At 35.5% G+C, this 17968-nt stretch overlaps 1 protein-coding gene across 5 annotated transcripts in view; it reads left to right on the plus strand.

Moving 5' to 3' along the window:
• vib (phosphatidylinositol transfer protein vib) overlaps positions 1-16322 on the plus strand; it is a 148811-nt gene extending 132489 nt beyond the window's left edge. For all 5 annotated transcript variants that reach the window (XM_067759137.1, XM_067759140.1, XM_067759136.1 and 2 more), the window contains exons 8-9: positions 5602-5781; positions 14757-16322. In XM_067759137.1, coding sequence (XP_067615238.1) covers positions 5602-5781; positions 14757-14895 — 319 coding nt within the window. In that variant the 3' untranslated portion in view covers positions 14896-16322. The remainder of the gene's footprint in view (positions 1-5601; positions 5782-14756) is intronic.
• Positions 16323-17968: the final 1646 nt, after the last annotated feature.

A 17968-nucleotide genomic window follows, 5' to 3' on the forward strand; every position in this document is an offset into this window, starting at 1 on the left:
AAGTCATGTGTATGATATCCCATCTTCCTAAAAATAAACACAAAACTAAAGTATAAGGGTAAAGACTATGTAAACACCAACAGCTCCGTCCGGGTTGGGAAGGTCCTCTCCGATCCATTCAAACTATACGAAGATTAAGACAAGGTGTCAGATATTCAAGGCAAGATAAGGTACTTCGAACAACTTTCCTCTCTCGATGAACGTGGCTCGGAATCATAAATGGTGTCAAAAGAAGAGACGACCATAAGGGTTATAATGAGCTTAACTAGCCGGTAAATAAAGAGCTCACATAGACTGAATGCAACAATCTTGTTACCAGAATTTGATTGACTACCAAAAAAAAAGGTGACAGGACTTTTGTTATAAAATAACTACGTCCTTTTGGCAAATATTAGTAGTTTTCTAGGACCCAGCTTAGTAGCTTCCTAGTGAGTGGCAACTCTGCCGCCCCTAGTAGTTGGAGCCTTGACCTAGGGAGCAAAGGACATGTACTTAACACGTGCTTCTTCCTGCAGTTCGCACTTCTACATCTACTATTACCGACGAAGCCTCATTTATATGCATGTGACGCCAGAAGGCAGTTAGCATACCCATCATGATACTTGAGTCCTCTCTCTTTAGAGATATGAGCAACATTGTAAATGTGATATTTTAGGATTTGCACATGATCTTAAAAATTGTGCAGCCCCGCTCTTCTTGATGATGAATCATATGCAAATCTTGTCTCCTTGCTATTTCGCGCGAGCGGGTTGGCACCTCTACCTTCGATTCACAGTGTGCGGTGCGCTCCTTTTGCAACTCTTCGGCCTTCTCGTTCCCTTCTATCCCTTTTTGACCGGCAACCCAATATAGATATGTGGTCCGGAGCTACCGAAATATCCACAATGCCTGTTTGCATTCCAGGGCACTTCTTCATGGTGTACTGTTTAATATTATTGCCTTAATGGCCGCCTGACTCAATGCATATATTGACGCGACTGCAACTCAAGCACGCTTCGTGCAAAACTTCTGCGGCTCTCCTCACAGCTACAGTTTCCGCCTAAAAGACACTACAGTGATATGACAGGGTATTCGAGAGAAAAATTATAGGAAAGAGTTAGGGTCCTTTCAGCTGGTCCAACGGCAAGTATCGAAGGAGGCTTAGTGATAAACTAGATGAGGTTTACGCAAATATAACCAGAGCAGCTAATAAAAGTTCAGATGCTGCGGTGGCTAAGTAATGTCGTGAACGTCAAAGAAACTTCGGCCGAGAATGTGTTTTCTCTACACACATACTCTGGCAGCAGAGTAAGAGATATACAGACCAATTCTAAATATTCTCGCGGAATTTTGTTCTCGCCGATTTTTTTATTCCCGCGGAAAAATTCCTCCAATTCTTTTCTCCTAGGGAGAAGAATAATTGGGGAATAGGAATTTCGAATTTTCGAAGTCAGCTGTTTTGTCAATTGAAAATTCGTTGCGCATTTCTTATTTTGTTTAAAAAATTGTAAAGTTTAATTATTGTTGCCAATTTGTTTGAAATTAAGAAATAAGGTATAAACAATGCACATTATTGCATTTCATGTGGTATTCACTGAAATGAGTAATGAATTGGTGCCACAGCAACATCAACGTTATAATCGAAACATGGCTCAACTCTAATTTTTTTGATGGTGAATTCTTTGATCCTAACTTATATAATGTCTACCGCAAAGATCGTGACTACTGCAAGACTGGACTTTCTAGAGGTGGTGGAGTCTTAATTGCCGTGCGCCGTCATTTTCGTACATCGCTCGTGGACCTGTCTCACATGGATTCGTTGATCGACCAGCTTTGCGTCTCTGTTCAAGGCAGCTCGAAATTGTTTGTATGCGCTCTTATATTCCTCCGTCTAGTGCGGATTCTGTATATAAATCGCATGTTGACAATATTGTTAGTTTAATACATACACAGGATGGTAGTAACTTTTGTATCTTAGGCGACTTTAACTTACCAAATAACGAATGGTCTTATGTTGACAATAACTTTGCTCAACTTCCTAAAAATGTAAATAGTTGCGCTGAAATTCTCCTCACTGATAATTTTTTAAGTGTCAATCTCTTCCAGATAAATAGGTTCAGAAATCAGTTATCAAGAACACTTGATCTTATATTTATTAACGATAAATAATAAAAAAATCCCTAACTGAATGTATGGGTCCACTGTCGTGTTCCGGTATTCACCATATCCCGCTTGTTTTGGGTGTTGAATTTTATAATTTTGAAAGCATTGTTCCAGATAATGCTACTCCTAGTTTCTCATTTAGGCGTGCGAACTTTGCTAATATTTCCCGAGAAGTTTCTCTAATTGATTGGGAAGCTATTTTTTCTGGAATTGATCTCTCACGCTGTTTCAATGCCTTTAAAGGCCTTATCAATGAGATTTGTAGTAACAATATTCCGCGGAAAATTAAAACGTGTTACAAAATTCCTTGGTATACTACTGGGCTCAAGCGGCTAAAGAATTTGAGGAATAGATTTTTTTAAAAATTCAAGACTACAAAGTCTTGGGTGTTTAAAATCAAGTACATTCGCTACAACAGGAAATTTAAAGCGTTAAGTAAGAGGCTGCGTATTAATTTCACCCGAAACTTCGAATCTTGTATCAAAGATAACCCTAAAGCTTTTTGGAATTATGTAAAATCCAAAAAAGCTACCTCGAGTATTCCTTCGTCAGTGTTTTATAGTGTGTTTCATACCTCTTCACCTATGGAGTCGGCTAACCTTTTTGCAGACTTTTTTCACTCCAATTTTGTTACTCAGCCAGTTAGTGTTCCTGAGTCCTCCTCAATGGTAGATTCTCCCATCAACTTCGGGGCTCTTACTCTTTCTCTAGATGACATTGTTGATGGAATCCGGAACCTCAAGTCGTCTTTCCAGACAGATATTGACGGCTTATCGTCTTATCTCTTTAAAAATTTGTCTGATTCTAGCCACCCCGCTTCTTTTAATCTTCAACAAATCTCTCGAGTGTGGTGAGTTCATTGATGCTTGGAAGATAACCTTCATATCCCCCATTTTTAAAAGTGGTAATAAAAACAATGTTGCCAACTATAGACCAATTGCGAAATTATCTACTATCTCTAAACTTTTTGAGTATGTTGTAAAACAAAAAATTAGTTTTGCTGTCAAGCAATTAATTAGTGATAGTCAACATGGCTTCATGCCTGGTAGATCCACGGTTACAAACTTAGCAATTTTTTCTGAATTTTGCCTTGCAGCCTTCAACAACCGTCTTCAAGTCGATACGGTTTATACGGATTTCTCCAAAGCGTTTGATAAAGTCAGTCATCAAATCTTGATATCCAAACTAGCCAGATTGGGCTTTCACTCTATATTTTTGTCTTGGATTAAGTCCTACCTTCACTCGCAAATGTGTAGTTGTTGTTGACAATACTCACGCCAAGCCTTATATTGCATCCTCAGGAGTACCCCAAGGCAGCATTTTGGGGCCACTGCTTTTTGTAATTTTTATTAATGACATTTCAGCCTGCTTTCAGCATTCCCACTTTTTGCTGTACGCTGATGATCTGAAGGTGTTTACAACTGTTTCTATTCCTTCTGATTCAGAAAATATTCAGTCTGATCTGAACAACGTTGCTGATTGGTGCCGTGATAATAATCTGCCTTTAAATATTGGTAAGTGCTTTCACGTAACCTTCTCTAAGTCTCGTGGCACAATTCCCACTTCATATTATATTGACGGCTCTCGTCTGTCCACACGTACTGAGATTTCTGACTTAGGCGTAGTTTTCGACTCGCAGTTTTCGTTTACCACTCACATTACCTCGATAAATGCTAAATCCTATTCGGTTTTGGCTTTTATTCGGCGATTTAGCTCTGACTTAACAGATCCTTATAATCTTAAGTTGCTGTTTACGTCTCTCGTACGCTATAGGTTGGAATATGCTTGCTTTATCTGGAGGCCTTATCATGACTGCCATATCAAAAGGCTCGAGCGAGTCCAAAAAGTCTTTTTATGGTTTGGCCTGCGGTCTCTGAACTTTTCTGAGCCGATTTCCTCTTATAATGCCAGATGTGCACTCATTAGCCTTCAATCACTTCAAAGTAGGAGGACCATTCTTTCTCTTACTTTTGTCTATGATATTATTAATGCTGTGATTGATTCACCACGTTTACTCGAGAGTATTTGTCTCCATATACCCCCTAGATCACTTCGAAATTGGGATATGTTTTATATTGATTGCGCCCGGACCCTCTATGCTTCTAACGCTCCCATTTTTAGAGCACTGAGGGAGTTCAATACTATCTCAAATTCTTTGGCCATTGACTTTTCTTTGCCAAAGACCACCTTCAAATCTTTGTTGAGTGTAATCATTTTTTGATTGTATTGCTAAGGTCTGTATTTTTAAGTACAAACTCAAGTAGTCTGTAAGAACATTAGACTATTTTTGAAATTAAATTAAATAAATAAATAAACAGAGGATCATAAGAAGAAGACCGGCGGGATAACACAAATCCGCCGGAGTTGCCTGCATTCATTCTGCAAAGCAATTTTCTGGCGGCCAAGTCGAGTTGATTTCGCCTTTCGCCATATGCTAAGATCTATTTAAGCCTTCTTAAAAAATCTTTGCGCAATTTTTGGATGTCTGCATCAAATATGCGAAGAGCTCTTCCGTTGCTTATGATATACTTTTCGACTTAAAATAAAGAATATTGTGGTTGTTGTTGTTGTTTTATTAACAGTGTGAATATTGCGGTAGGACGTAAATACATATTTTAGCACAAATTTGTACAAATAAGTATTCTTTCTTAAAATAACCAATTTCCTTTAACTATTTTGATGCATTCCCTTTAATTTAACTAGTGAAAAAACTCCTATGAAATGGCAGAGAAATCTCCCTCTCCCTCACATTTATAATACCTACTTTTCTCCCATAACCGGTTTCCGATTTTTCGAACATTGTTCAGAATAGGAGGAAAGGGAGAAGTGAAAAAACTCACAAGGAATTTTTATTTAGAATACGAGGAATGGGAGAAGGGAAAAAACTCGCACGGTATTTTCGTTTAGAATTAGGCTGATAGCTTTATATGCAGATGGAAAGACAGTTGGTACAAGACCTAGCATTCAATGATATAGTGTTCGCAATTAGCGTAATTTAAAGCGAAGAACAGCCATTGCCTTCCTTAAAATATCAAAAATGACCAGGCGGTTACATAAAATACAATTTAAAAAGACAAACTCGAAATGGCAATCTCGGTATGCTAATTCAAAAGTGGTTCGACGATGTAAGTTTCGGTCTAAGTAAGGTTGCAATTATAACACGCATACTCTCGTCTGAGTGTCGTTTACCTCGGGAGTTCCTAGGAATCAGACGGCTGACCACTTAGCTAAGACGTGTTCTGTACCGAAATTCCTGCGCCCTCAACATATTCTGACACTCCCTCGGCCATAAATGCCACGGGCTGTATATTTTTTGTAAATGTCAATAAGTCGAGTGTGCGATGAATCGAGGACCTCAGAAAGTTGGTCTAGACATCTCCTTTCATTTGCTAATGTTCTATTAGAATTCAATATCTTATGTATCTATGCAAAACTATTAATGCTAATTTTCGTTTATAGATTCAAGTCGGAGAAAACCGGCCGTGGTCCATTAGTGGGTCCAAATTGGAAGAAAAATGTCGATCCAGTGATGACGTGCTACAAACTAGTCACATGTGAATTTAAATGGTTCGGTTTGCAGACAAGAATAGAAAATTTCATACAAAAATCAGAGCGACGACTATTCACAAACTTCCATCGGTAAGTTAAATATGAATTGCTAAATTTATATACGATCCACCAAAACTAATTTGCCTACATTTGTTTTATTTTATTAATTTTCTGACAGGGTCGATAATTGATGTACATATATTGGAACGCTTTTCCGTCATCCCTCGTCAAATTTGGTTTGGAGACAAACGGGTTTCGGCGCCGTGACATCTTCAGTGTAATTTTTATCAAAAAACGAAGATGGCATAACGCCGTAACCGATTTGTCTAGAAACCATATTTGGCAAGGGGTTTCTGAAAATCGTTCCAACATATGTATATCAACTTTCTAAATTTGTTTGCCAAAATCTTTACGTTGCACCTAAATCGGTGGTGGCTATATTGCGCTTTATAATTGACGCATATTTCTGAGTGAATGCCGCTGTTATCCCTCGCGCGGTATAAACCAATCAGAGAGAGAAACGAACTTTCGTATTTACCGACAGATGTAATCGCAAAATATGATGGATATCTTTTACTTGCTTTGTGACGGATTTCCCAAGGGTTTCACGATTGACCACAATTTACCGCAGTTACAGTTCAGTTCCTTAGATACTTCACACAGTTGGTTCACTTACCACTCCATGTTATGATTTCTAATCAGAAGGTCTCAATGGTCGAGCTGGTCGCCAGGTCACAATCTCTCGCTAAAACTGCCGCTTCAATCTAATGAATGAAGTGTGATCTCGGGTATTCTACTAGCCGACGTGAAGCGAGCCGAAGCGATTACTTTGCCTTACTGTACATCTGTCTGCATGGAGAGGGCAGCAAAGGAGCGATTTGTGAGTGCCTTGTATTCTATCAAATTTGCCTTTTTGAAATAAATAAGTGTGCACCGTTCAGAGGTGATAAAATTTGCAGATCGTTGTATTGAGAGGAGTATGAGCAGGTGTTCAAGTGCTAAAGTAAGCAGCGGCTGCCAGCCAAACGCAAGAATCAGACCTCTGAGTAGCGTACTGATATCAAGGCGATAGCCTCTTGGACAGCAGGATGAATGATTATGATTTTATGATGTCGAGGTTGACATCGCCTGACCGGTCAGTTATGCTTTGACCTTCTAAGGTCCATACGGCCGATGTTAGGGTGGAATAGATTACACTATACGGTATGATGTGTGATAAAGGCTAGGCCGCCTCCATTACCCATTACTCGACCATTTCTGCGAATGTTTTAGAAATCACAAGTCCGGAGATCTATCATTTCTTCTTCTCTTCGTTTTCATTAAAACTTTGGACCAATATAACTTCTACCGGGACTTCTGGTGTTCCTTTAGATAGTTTTAAGCAATATTTCGAATCGAGGTAGTGTATTTATTGTTTACGGTATAATTATGAGCCCATATAAGGGTCCTCAAATGGGGCCGAAGTGATCCCAAAAACGATTTCGAAGTGATACTTATATTGAATCGGAGGGATCTCCTAAACAATCGCAAAATAGTCCCGAACAAATCCCGGAACTATATGGTAGTGAAAGATCCAGGTTTAAATCCTTGGATAGGTAACCTTAAGCCACTTGACGGTAAATGAGAAAAATTGTGCTCGTTGTGACGCACTCTAGGGGGATTTGATCCCCGATCCTTCGCTATAATAAGAAGAAAATTTAATCGACTGCAGACAAGGCGACTCTGTATTCCTTAAAAATTATTAATTTAAATGGATTTTCAATCAACTATATTTTTTCCAGATTTTTCAGATAAAAACATATTAACTGTATACTAACCGCTCGGAATAGTCAAGAGATTTAAGCCTGAAACAAAATTTCCTGTAATTTTCTTGTTTGGATTTACCCGATTTATTGTTTATTGCAATTATGTTGAGTTAATAAATTATAAATCCCAAATTGACAAATAATAAGGTTCGTTTATAAGCTCCAAACTTGTATGGAAATATCTATATATATAAAAAGAAGTGTAAATTTTGATTGTCACTCCATAACTCGAGAACGGATAGAAAGATTGCCATGAAATTTTTAGGAAAGATACAGGATTTTGAAATCCCAAATCGGTTTAGCCATTCTTGAGTTATGATTTTTTTTAGAAAAAATTCAAATATGTATATAAAAGAAAGTGGTGTTAGTTACACTACGCATAACTCAAGAACGGATGAACCGATTTGGCTGAAAATTGGTGGAGAGGTAGCCCAGAACCAGGGAACGGACATGGGATACTTTCTGGCTAGGGTCTTGAGATCAAAACGTGGACCTGGGTAATCCTGGGATATGTTTGTAGAGTATGGGTGTCAAATGGAAGCTGTTTATGATTACATTGATACTGGGTATTTTTCGTACCCCTGGGTGACTAGGGTCTCGAGATATAGGCGAAAACGTGGACCGGGGACCCCTAGAATGTGTTTATCCAATATGGATATCAAATGAAATCTGTTGATGAGTGCTTTAGTACAGGGTAGTTTTCATACCTATTGGTGACTAGGGTCTCGAGATATAGGCCAAAACGTGGACCCGGGCACCCCTAGAATGTGTTTATACAATATGGATATCAAATGAAAGCTGTTGATGTGTGCTTTAGTACAGAGTAAGTTTTACACCGCTGGGTGACTAGGGTCTCGAGATATAGGCCAAAACATGATACCCCTAGAATGTGTGTGTATTATGGATATCAAATGAAAGCTGTTGCTGAGAGCTTTAAAGTAATTTTCATTATGATATTCGATTTAGTCGCATCAACCTGGCAAAACTGATAAATATGCATGCGAAGCCGAAATAAAGACATGAATTAATGATACCCACATACCTATTTACATACGTCCTATTCGATTTGCCTGAAATTTGGTATATAAATTTGCCTATATTAGTATTTACGATGCTTTTTTCCGGGAAGTAGACCAGGGACGGACTGGGACTGTGATTAGGACTAGGAGGGACTGAGGCTGAGGCTGAGACTCGGAGTGGGACTGGGACTGAGACTCGGAATGGGACTGGAACAAAATACATACCACCAAGAATGAGAAAAACTTGAGAGAAGAGAAAAGAAAGAAGGAAAAGACTGAGAAAGAGATAGAATGAGACAAAGATGGTGATAGATGGAGCGAAAAATACGGAGGGAGGAGTGAATACAAAGATTAGGAAAAAGTGTAGAGGGGCGAGGGCAGAGTTAGACGAAAAAGCTTATTAAAATGTATGTAGATAGACCAAACATTTAGGGCAGAACAACGTCGCAGCCCTACTCATTGTGTGTTAAATATACATCAGCTGCTGGAAATCACGTCCGTTCCGACAGCACTAATAATCAATAGTTACTTTGGGCGGGTGGCTTGGAATCACGTCCTTTCCAACCTCCCACACATCGCAGCCCTACTATTGTGTGTTAAATATACATCAGCTGCTCGAAATCACGTCCATTCCGACAGCACTGATAATCAATTCCGTTGCTCGGCATCACAGTCCATCCCGACAACTGATTCAATAATATATGTATATACATATTTATAATATAATCTTGCTCACTATGTATGCTTGTTAATTTTACACTGTAATCCGTATTTATATTCGTTCATTCATTCATATTTAGTCTGATTGATTGTTAAATTTGTAGACTAACAAATAAATAAATAAATAAATAAATACATTTTTTTTTATTCGGATAAAGTCTATCAATCGTGGTCTTTGGTACCAAAAGCAGAGTTTTGCAGTCACCTTTTTGTTTCCAAACTTCTTTTTAGTTTTGGATTTATTTTTAATCCTTTAAGGATTGTTTTCGGCTCATATGAGAGCTCTTTTAGATTGTTAACATTTTTAGAGACTATTTCAAGACGATTTCGAAAGTGTTTTTATATACCTGAATTACTTCCTAGTACAAATATAAGATTTCGTTCCAAAAATAGTCGATAAATGTTGTTGTTGTTGTAGCGATGAAGATATCAATAAAAGTTTTGGGAAGTGTTATCGATGTTGATGGTCCTTTGCAGAATATAGATCCGGTACATTCCGGTAACAAGCACCACTAAGGTACAAGTCCGACCATCGCGGGAACGATTTAATATGACCACACTATTAATTAGAACACGTGAATCTCCGTTGACAGTCGTACTTCAAGTGACTTTTTATTAATTAGTATATATATATATATATATAGATGTGTGGTTATTTAATACAAATGAGTTATTTTGATATTGCCAGATTTAAAAATAAATTAACACCCCCACTTATCAAAATAGCTGCAAAGTTTAGCGTTAAATACAATAGTTTTATTTTATATTGCTGTAACTCCTAACATTTTCATAAATTTGTAATGCTTCGTTGGCGTAAGGCCCTTTGTCAACAAATCAGCAGGCATTTCGTCAGTTGATACATATTTAAGTGAAACCATTTGGTTTTTAACAACATCTCTTATGTAGTGGTGACGAACATCTATATGTTTAGTTCTATTATGCGACTGATGATTTGTTGCAAGTTTTAATGCACTTTGGTTGTCACAATATATAGGTATCATATAAAATTGTTTAGTGATATCATAAAGTAAATTTCTTAAGTAAACAGCTTCTCTAGATGCGTCTGAGAGAGCTACGTACTCTGCTTCAGTACTGGATAAAGAGACTGTTTTCTGCTTTCTACTTTGCCAAGAAATAGCAGAACCAAACATCGTAAAGCAGTAGCCAGTATATGACTTTCTGTCTGTACTGTCGCTCGCCCAGTCAGCATCAACAAAACCTGTCAACATTTCATTACATTCTTTAGTATATCTTAAGCAGTAACCTTTTGTTTTTTGTAAGTATTTCAAAATTCTTTTCGCATAAACATAATGGACTTCTTTGTAACAATTATTAAATTGGCTAAGATAGCTTACTGCGTATGCAATGTCTGGTCATGTTAGAACGGCTAGATACATCAAAGAGCCGATAAGTTGAAATGGAACATTATCGCAAGTCGTTTTAGATTGATCAAAAGTGAGTTTGCATTCAATAGGTGTATCGATTGGCTTACAACTTGACATATTAAATTTACATAATAATTGTTCGATATATTCTTGTTGATCTATAGTTATTTGGCTGCAATTTCCATTCAGTTGAATCCTCATACCCAAATAGCGTTTTACAAGTCCTAGATCTTTTATTTTAAATTGTGAGTTTAACGCATTTTTCAACATTTCTGTTTCTTTTGGGTTATTTGAAAAAATCAAAAAATCATCTACATAGATTGTAACTATAACTTTTACATCATTATCAATTTTTGTAAATAGACAAGGTTCATAAAAACTAATTTTAAACCCTAATTTTAATAAACATTCTTTTACTTTTTCGTACCAAATTAAAGAAGATTGTTTAAGGCCGTAAATGGCTCGTTTCAATTTTAAAGCTTTCCCAGTAATGTTCTTTTCATATCCCTCTGGAAACGACATATAAATATCTTCCTTCAGATGACCATTTAAAAAAGCGGCAGTTACATCTAAGTGTGTGATATTCATCGCATATTTCACGCTAATAGCAAATAACATTCTCAACGTAGAGTGATTTACCACAGGTGAGAAAGTTTCGGAGTAGTCTATTCCATACTTCTGACTAAAACCTTTCGCCACAAGTCGGGCTCGAAAACGCACGTTACCATCTATATCAAGCTTTTTGTTAAGGACCCACTTAGATTTAACTACTGATGCCCCGTGTGGTATATCGGATATCTCCCAAGCATCGTTGTCTTTGAATGATTGTAGCTCTTCTTGCATAGCCAATGACCATTGATCTGCTTCTGGACCTTCTAACGCCTCTGTAAAATCAATCTGTTCTGAAACGATTTTGGAAACACACATATTAGTAAAACCAAAACGGTTTGGGGCTTTCCTCGTTCTTCTGCCTTTAACAATTTCAGCAGATTGTTGCACTTCTTGACCTTCTTCACTTGAGGTGTTTTCATCTGAACAGGTGTAATCAGGGTTGGTTGAGGTTGGAATATGCAGAGATTCATTCAATGAATAATCCCCCACTGAATCTCTGTTTTCGTCTTCTTCCTTCGATGGTATACATTCCTCGACTGTTTTACTTTCTTTCTCTTCGATTGAAGAATCTGCACTGTAAATCCATATAGAACTGTCATTGTCTGTGCTTTTTAACACATCTTCCATAATGATAACATCTCTTCTCACAGTAACAATATTTTTTTCGGATCGTAGACACGATAACCTTTAACATTTTCGGAAAACCCAACAAGAATATGTTTTTCAGATTTTCTGTCCCACTTTAATCTTTTTTCTTTTGGAACGTGTACCATAACTGGGCTTCCGAATAAACGAATATGACCAAGGTTCGGTTCTTTAGAGAACCAAACTTCATGTGGATTTTGTCTCATAACGTTGAACAAATGGATCTGTTTTTTATGTAAACAGCTGTATTAGCAGCTTCCGCCCAGAACTTTTTTTGACAAATTAGCTTCAAATAATAAGCACTTTGCTTTTTCAATTACTGTTCTGTTAGCCCTTTCGCAAACACCATTTTGTTCGAAGGTATATGGACAAGTGGAACAACTCCATTTTTCATTTTGTTCAAGTCAGAACTGTTAATATGTCCTAAACGTCTGTGCCATAGCTTCGCGCTCACTAATGATTTTGCTGCTAAAACGGAACATTGTTTTAACTCTAATTTATAAACCCCATTAACCAAGTCTGCCCTAGCGACAAGAACATTTTTTTGGTTGCGAATGTAGCAGTGGTTGGCTTCAAATGATACATGATTTCCACTTTCGATCAGGGCACTTACAGACAATAAGTTCGTCGTTAAATTTGGCACGCACAGCACATTTTTTACTGTGATATCGTAATTATAACCAGTGACAATATTTATTTCTCCTGAACACACAACTGGTAATTTTGTTTCATTTGCAATTATAATTTCTAACATGCCAGGGGAATTATTAACGTTTTCAATCCAATGCCGATTTGCTGTTAAGTATGAACTAGCGCCGGAGTCCACGTACTATTCATTTTTGTCGTAACTACCACTCAGAAACACGGCACTGAACGCATTCGATTGTTTATTTTTCAATAGAGGACACTGATTCCTATAATGACCAGCTTGCTTACATTTATAACAAGTAATATTATTTGTGCACTGAGTTGCGTTTTATTTGACATTCCGTATGTATGCTTGCTATTGTTTTTCAGGTATTTTCTTTGTGTTTTGTTCGCAACAAATGCAGCATTACCTGATTCATTGTCGAATTTAGAGACTTCAATGTCCAGCAACTTTGACTTGTTGACGTCAGCAGTTATACTGATTCCAGAGTGTTCGATTGCCATTATCATTGGCGAAAAATTTTCTGGCAAACCAGCTAAAAGTAAGGAACCTACCCATTCGTCGGTAATCTGAAAACCTGTACCATTCAACCTCTGTGCTGTTTCAACTACCTGGGTTGTGTACGTTGTCATTGAATTACAGTTTTCTAGGCGTAACGAGATTAAGTCCCGCAACAATGTTATTTTCCTCGAAAAACCTGAGTCATCAAACATTGCTTTCAGTTTTGCCCATAACTCTTCCGAGGTGTTAGTTGCCTTAATATGCACATACAAACTTGGGTCTATGGTCAATACTAGCTTTGCCTTAGTTTTTGCATCCTCCTCAACTTTTTTTTCTTGTTGGGAATTATATTTAATGTAGTGAACCTTTCCTTCCAGTACCAACATGTTTTCAGCCGCAAAACACCATTCATCGTACTTTTTTTCTCTGCCTTTTAATTTCGGCACACTTTGTATATAATTAAAATTATTTCCAAACAGTCCAGCAATGTTTTTAAAATGGTCCCTGCATAACCCCAAAAATATACTATCGGTTTACATAACAACAATTCAGACGCAGATAGCAGACGCAAAATAACATTAAAATAAACTTAAAAAACAACAAATCACACTAAACGATCTCAGTGATAGTGAGAAAACATTTAACAATAAAAAATAATCGCTGTGAAAGACCGAAAAAATTCAAAAATAACCGTATTTCGTTGAGAATGACCTTTTTTTCTTAGATACCGGTTGTTATCCGTAATAAAACGAATTCTTTTTTATACCCAGCTGTACTTGTACACAGGGTATTATAACTTTGATTGGATAACGATTGGTTGTACAGGTATAAAGGAATCGAGATAGATATAGACTTACATAAATAAAAATCATCAGTATAAAAAAAAATTTACTAAGTCATGCCCGTCCGTCCGTTAACACGATAACTTGAGCAAATATTGAGATATCTTCACGAAATTCGGTATACAGGCTTATCTGGACCCAAAATAGATTGGTATTGAAAATGAGCGAGATTTGATGATATCGATATCGAAAATTTAGAAAAATGGCAAATATGAGATAATTCAAAAACGAATACTGCTAAGCTAATGAAATTTGGTAGGTGGATTGGTTTTATGACGCAAAACATAAAATCCAAACAATTTTGGAACGTGGCACCACCAACATTTAGAAGACAATTTGGAAGTTTAACCAGCCGTAAATCAAAAGCCGTTCAAGCAGAGACACTAACCTTGCCAAATTATACAGACTAAGTGAGAAGATAATTAAAATCGGTTAAAGACCACGCCCACTTTTCCTTAAGGTCTAAGCTTAACAAAGTTTGCAATAACTCTATGGTATTTAACTGCATTTGACTGATATTCTAGGTCAGTAGTGGTGTGGTTGAGCTAAGAACAAAACTTAAACAAATTTTGAAAATGGGCATGACCCGCCCTTTTTTGTTACTCTTTCCAAAATACTTTTAATGCCTGAATAGAACCGTATATGTATTATTGCGCAGCCTTATATTTCTATTAACCACAAAAAGCAAACAACAACAGCGTTTCACGCACACAGCTGGGTGCGGAATGTTCGGTTTTACCTGAGCTTAGACTTTCGTACATGTTCTGACTTACTGCAACCACTGAAAAATACATTATTACTGTATAAGCTATCATTAGACTTTTACTAGAGTTTAATTGATACTACTAAAACTAACTAATCCAAATTTTCTATTCTCTGCATTGCAGTCAAGTTTTCTGCTGGATGGATCGCTGGCACGGTCTGACAATGGAGGACATACGCGCGATTGAAGAAAAAGTCAAAGAAGAGCTCGACAAGCAGCGTCAAGTGGGCGAAGTGCGGGGAATGCGGGCTGATAGTGATTAAATACAAGCAAATAAGCAGTTTTAGAAAATTGTATGACAAAAGCAACAACACAACAATACAACTAATACAACAACAATTCAATATAAGCAAGCTGAAAATAATGCAACCATAAAAGGAACAACAAACAAAACGGGAAAAGCAGAAATGTCCCTACTCCCAAGAAAAACAAAAACAGCACACAAAAATTACGGAACGTTTTTATAAAAAGTACTATCCAACAATTCAAATGTTAAGCAGCAGCAGTCATATGAAGTTGGAAGTTAGAATAAGCGAACGAAGTTACTAGGAGAATTTTTTTAAATGCAGTGATACTCCGTAGCTGGGCTCTTGGGAAAGCAAGCATAGGACGAAGGGATAAAAGGTGCAGCAGTGCTGCAATTTAACGACGGACATCATCGATAGTTGTACAGCTATATATATATATATATATGTAAATGTGTTTAAATAGAATTACACACATACACATGCAAACACCCACAAGCATACAGTAAATAATATTTATGCCATCATCAATCAATTAATATTCCAATCATATTTAAAAAACAATTTATGTAGAAGTTTTTAAATTATTTTTTCCATTTTTTTCTTTGTTTTAGTTTTACTATTAAAATAAGCTTCAAGCTAAGCGTATGACATTATAAAAAAATACAAAAATGTAATTAAATTTAAAAGCAAACACCCCATCTAAGAAAAAATTATTTATAAAAAAAAAACAAGTATATAAATATAAAAAAGAAGTAAACATTTATTTTAATAATTATATAAGGAATTTAAAGCAGTATAATGCAATAGTTAATTTTTAAATAATGTTTAAGTATAATTCACAAATTAAACGCGTTTATATATATAAAAATAAAAAGATACTAAAACTATACGTATTAAAAAAAAATTTAAATAAAAACAATTACACTTATCTAAATTTAATTGATTGATTAAAGTTTAAACAAGAAAAAAAAACCAATGTAATTACAAAAAAAAAAACTACAAGAAAATAAAACATTATCAAATTACTGCACATCGTCTTCAATTATACAAAAAAAAAAAAAACTTAAGTCATCAACAAAATGTCACTCCCCTCCAGCTCAAGTTCAATAGCACATAAATGCCAACCCAAAAAGCTCCTTACTAAAGTAAATGAATAAGACAAAAAAATGTATAGAAATAGAATAATTTAATTAATTCGTGGTATGCTTAGAGAAAAAAGAGAACAAGCAGGAGAAGGAGGAGAAGTAGTAGGAAAAAAAACTCTCTATCGAATAATAGAGAATCAGTTCAATTAATGCGAGCAAGTAGCTCCACAGAATCTTGAGCGTAACATAAACAAATTCTTTCAATTTGTTTTGCTTACCAAAATATCATTGACAAATTTCTACACACTCAAATTTCATGATATGGCTGAATATTTTATTAAAAAAAAAAGAAGAAAACTTAGCGAAGCAGCAGCAAAAGCAATATGTATGACAGCAGAGCTCGTAGGAAACAAAATTCTTTCTTTCATTCTTAATAAACAATTTTAATAAACTATTAAACAAAAAATATAGAACTCCATTCACAAACAAAAAAAAAACTTTAAATTAAAATTAAATACAAAATTAGTAAAACAAAGACAAAAAATTATTAAAAGAAAAAATGTTATTTAATTGTACGAATATTTGCTTATATTTGCGGTAAAAAAGAAACAAAAAAAAAAAAAATATATATATATATATATATATATATATATATATATATATATATATATATATATATATATATATATATATATATATGCAAATAGTAAAGAAAGCTATATAAGACACTTAAATAAAAATTATAAAATATAAAAATTCAAGAAAGAAAAGTAAAATAAATAAACGAAATAAATAACTAAAAAAAAAAGTGTTAATTTTTTAAGTAGAATACGTCGTGCGTGCGCGTCTACTTTATGTCTATGTAGCTCGCAAATGTTCATGTCACAGGGACTGTAAGATTACGGTCCTTCGCAGAGATATTATCATATTAGGTCTCGATGCACTGCGACCTTTAGTTTGATCTTTTGTTCTTGACCAGACCTGTTAAATAATGATTACTAATGGTAATGATTAGCCGTTCCATTGGTTATTTTCTTTAAACGCCATTTAATGATTACTTGCCATTATTTTCTATTTTTAATGATTACTTTTCAATTAATTAAAAAAAATAATCAAAAAAAAAAAAAAAACAAAAAATCATGATTTTTTCCGATTATTGAAAAAAAAAAAAAAAATAAAAAATAATCCAAAGTAATCAAAAAAGGCCTTTTTGATTACTTTTGATTATTTTTGATTTTTTCGATTATTTTTGATTTTTTTTTTGATTTTTTTTGATTACTTTACTTATTAAATCGTAACCGCTTATCGAGGCAAATATATACGTGCAACATATAGGGCGAATGTTATATGAGGGTTGATCTAAACATATTCTCCGGTAAGTATATATACATGTGTATTATTACACTCATTATATAAAATAATAATGGTTTCATACTTAAGTCAAGCCAATTTTGTTTTGTATCCAAAATTAATATATCCGCTATTTTTTAAGTTATGACTATGCACTGATTGTTTTGTAATCAAAGTTTATCATATTGTTCGCTTTATTTTAGTAATATTGGTTTCATATCATCGCCAGTGTGGGGCAACGTTCTCCAAAAAAAGGTGGACTGAAAAATTTGGCACAAAATGAGCTGTATAGCTATCTGGGTGATTCATATACTAGCATGGACATTTGGAAAACACGAAGTGCGTTGGAAGAAACTGCAAAACTCTTCATAACGCCTTTAACTTCTTCTGCTCCTGTTGAGCGACTATTTTCCTTTGCAGGAATTATAAATCCTCCAAGGCGTCAGTCTTTGTCATATATATTGTTTGCGCATATTGTTTTGTCATAAAACAATACGCAATCCCCAGGTATTCATCGGAAACACTTATAGACACGATAATTTGTAGGTGAGTATGTACATACCTATGCCTAGATAAGCGCTCACGATATACCGGTACAACCTCTAATGTACTTGTATGTACAAAACAATCAGTGCATAGCCATAACGTAATCC

The sequence above is a fragment of the Eurosta solidaginis genome, chromosome 1 (assembly GCF_040869045.1).
Source record: "Eurosta solidaginis isolate ZX-2024a chromosome 1, ASM4086904v1, whole genome shotgun sequence".
NCBI classification, from domain to species: Eukaryota; Metazoa; Arthropoda; class Insecta; order Diptera; family Tephritidae; genus Eurosta; species Eurosta solidaginis.